General features: G+C 59.0%; 1 protein-coding gene across 1 annotated transcript; it reads left to right on the top strand.

Moving 5' to 3' along the window:
- The first annotated feature begins 1,128 nt into the window (after nt 1-1,128).
- Nucleotides 1,129-2,675, top strand: LOC124675539 (probable galacturonosyltransferase-like 3). The gene has a single exon (XM_047211621.1). It carries the CDS (start codon nt 1,264-1,266, stop codon nt 2,293-2,295), a length of 1,032 nt encoding a protein of 343 aa, XP_047067577.1. The 5' UTR covers nt 1,129-1,263; the 3' UTR covers nt 2,296-2,675.
- Nucleotides 2,676-2,914: the final 239 nt, after the last annotated feature.

Here is a 2,914-nt window from a genome sequence, read left to right as displayed (position 1 = left end):
TACTCACTCATCACTCCGGAGGCGACCATGGCGGTGTAGAGTCCTCCGGGAGATGATTCCCCTCTCCGGCAGGTGCCGGAGGCGATCTCCAGGATCCCCCGAGATGGGATCGGCGGCGACGGCGTCTCGATAGGTTTTCCGTATCGTGGCTCTCGCATGCGGAAGTTTCGTCACGGAGGCTTTAAGTAGGCGGAAGGGCAAGTCGAGAGGGGGCACGGGGGCCCCGGATGACAGGGCGGCGCGGCCAAGGGGGGGCCGCGCCGCCCTAGGGTTTGGCTCCCCGTGGCCCCACTTCCTTTCGTCTTCGGACTTCCGGAAGCTTCGTGAGAAAATAGGCCTCTCGGGCTTTTATTTCGTCCAATTCCGAGAATATTTCTTTACTAGGATTTCTGAAACAAAAACAGCAGAAAACGACAATTGGCACTTCGGCATCTTGTTAATAGGTTAGTTCCAGAAAATGCACGAATATGACATAAAGTGTGCATAAAACATGTAGATAACATCAATAATGTGGCATGGAACACAAGAAATTATCGATACGTTGGAGACGTATCAAGAAACACGAAATAAAGAAGAGTAGCGGTTTGCATTGGATGCTTCGATGCCTCTGCTCGTGTCGATACATGAGCTGGGGTGGATCAAGGGCCCAACATAAGGGGAAATGCCCGGTGATAGATCAAATTGGCCCAGGTTGGAAAGGATCTACTCAGGAGACCTCTGGACAGCCCGATTTTTTCGATCTTTGCTGACATGCACAGAAGAACACTAACATGTATACATGCATATACGAGTTTATATTCATTTTAAAAGTATTGGGTAATCCATTGCACTAAAGTGACAAGGAAGGCCTTTGCGTGGGTCATGTGGCTGTAGGCTGTAGCCCACCGTCAAACGGCGGGGCCTCTGGGCCTAGCCGGCTAACGGCTAGAACGAAAAAAGAGCGCACGCAAAGAGAGAGGGGACCTTCTCCGTCCAAGTCGAAACAAATTAACCGACCAGGCAGCAGCCCAACGTCCGTAAAAAACTGAAAAAATCCCAACGAGAAGTGAACCCACGCGGAAACCTCACACGTCGCCGTCTTTCCAGCCTGTCCGCCGTCTCCGCCTCATAACTCTGCGCCATCATCCCCCATCTCATCTCGTCTCCGTGCCGACGGTGCCCGTGCCCATCGATATTCCATTCCCCCGATTCCCTCCCCTCTTCTCTCCCATGGGAGGGGAATAATTATAGAAACTACACACTCCAATCTATCCCCACTCCGCAATGCGCCTCCTCGCCGCCGCCGCCGCCGCGCTCCTCCTCCTCCTCGCCACCGCCGCCGCCGCCGCGGAGCTGCCGGAGTTCCGGGAGGCCCCGGCGTTCCGCAACGGCGCGGGGTGCGCAGGCACGCCCACGATCCACATCGCCATGACCCTGGACGGCACCTACCTGCGCGGCTCCCTCGCGGGGGTCCTCTCCGTGCTCCGCCACGCCGCCTGCCCGGAGTCCATCGCCTTCCACTTCGTCGCCTCCTCCGCCTCCCCTCCCCGCCGCCTCGCCCGCCTCCGCGCGGCCCTCGCCGCCGCCTTCCCCACGCTCCCCGCCGCGATCCACCGCTTCGACGCGCGCCTGGTCCGCGGCAGGATCTCCTCCTCCGTCCGCCGCGCGCTCGACCAGCCCCTCAACTACGCGCGCATCTACCTCGCCGACATCCTCCCACCCACCGTCCCCCGCGTCCTCTACCTCGACTCCGACCTCCTCGTCGTCGACGACGTGGCCCTCCTCTGGGCCACCGACCTCGGCCCCCGCTTCGCGCTCGCGGCCCCCGAGTACTGCAACGCCAACTTCACCTCCTACTTCACCGACGCCTTCTGGCACCACCCGGCCTACCCCGCCGTCTTCGCGAACCGCTCGCGGGCGCCCTGCTACTTCAACACGGGCGTCATGGTCATCGACCTGGACCGGTGGCGCGCGGGCGACTACACGGCCAAGCTCGAGTACTGGATGGACGTGCAGAAGCAGGAGGCCCGGATCTACGAGCTCGGCTCGCTCCCGCCCTTCCTCCTCGTCTTCGCGGGCGACGTCAAGGCCGTGCAGCACCGCTGGAACCAGCACGGCCTCGGCGGCGACAACGTGGCGGGACAGTGCCGCGAGCTCCACCCGGGCCCCGTCAGCCTCCTGCACTGGAGCGGCAAGGGGAAACCCTGGCTCAGGCTCGACGCTGGTCGCCCCTGCCCGCTCGACGCGCTCTGGGCGCCCTACGACCTGCTCCGCCGCCAAGGCGCGCGCGACGACCTCCTCGCCGCAGTCGCCTGACGGTCAGTAATCCATCCATCAGTTGTTCGGATCACTCACTGTCGACCATGACTCGTCAGCCTGGTTGCGGCGTCGCCGTCGCGGCTGGGGTCCGTGTCGGTGGTGTGACACGCGCACGCCGGCCCTCGTGGCCTCGGAGGACGACAGGCCCGGCGCGGGCCCACGTGGATGGACAGATTTATTATGGCTTTGGTGGAGTGGCTCTATCGGGCATTGAACCCTGGGCCCATGTGTCGGCGATGGATGCCAAGGTTTTGGGGAGAGTTTTGGTGCTGAGATGCGACGAGATCTTCTATCAGATGCAAGCCATAGGTTGTGTACAGCTGTCATTTCTTGCCCTTTTCGGGAAATACTTTATTGATTTCATTCGTTTTCGGTTAGGATTTTTTTGAGCCATTTTCGGTTAGGATTTTTTTGAGCCATTTTCGGTAAGGAATCGTTCAAGGATGTATTGGATGTACCAACATCGTATACTACTACAACATTATATCTATCAATCAATAATAATCAAGGGAATAATAATTTGTGGTATGTCTGCATATATTGTATCATCATCGCAGGTTAAGAGGAGCCGAGGGAACAACACGTCCTCGGGTCCTGAGATTCTAATGCATTTTCT

This window comes from Lolium rigidum, chromosome 7 (assembly GCF_022539505.1).
Source record: "Lolium rigidum isolate FL_2022 chromosome 7, APGP_CSIRO_Lrig_0.1, whole genome shotgun sequence".
NCBI lineage: Eukaryota > Viridiplantae > Streptophyta > Magnoliopsida > Poales > Poaceae > Lolium > Lolium rigidum.
The sequence above is the reverse complement of the archived record's forward strand: the minus strand, read 5'-3'. Positions and strand labels throughout refer to the sequence as shown.

Coding starts and splice junctions, on each gene's coding strand:
- LOC124675539 (XM_047211621.1), top strand. CDS start 1,264: ATGCGCCTCCTCGCCGCCGCCGCCGCCGCGCTCCTCCTCCTCCTCGCC.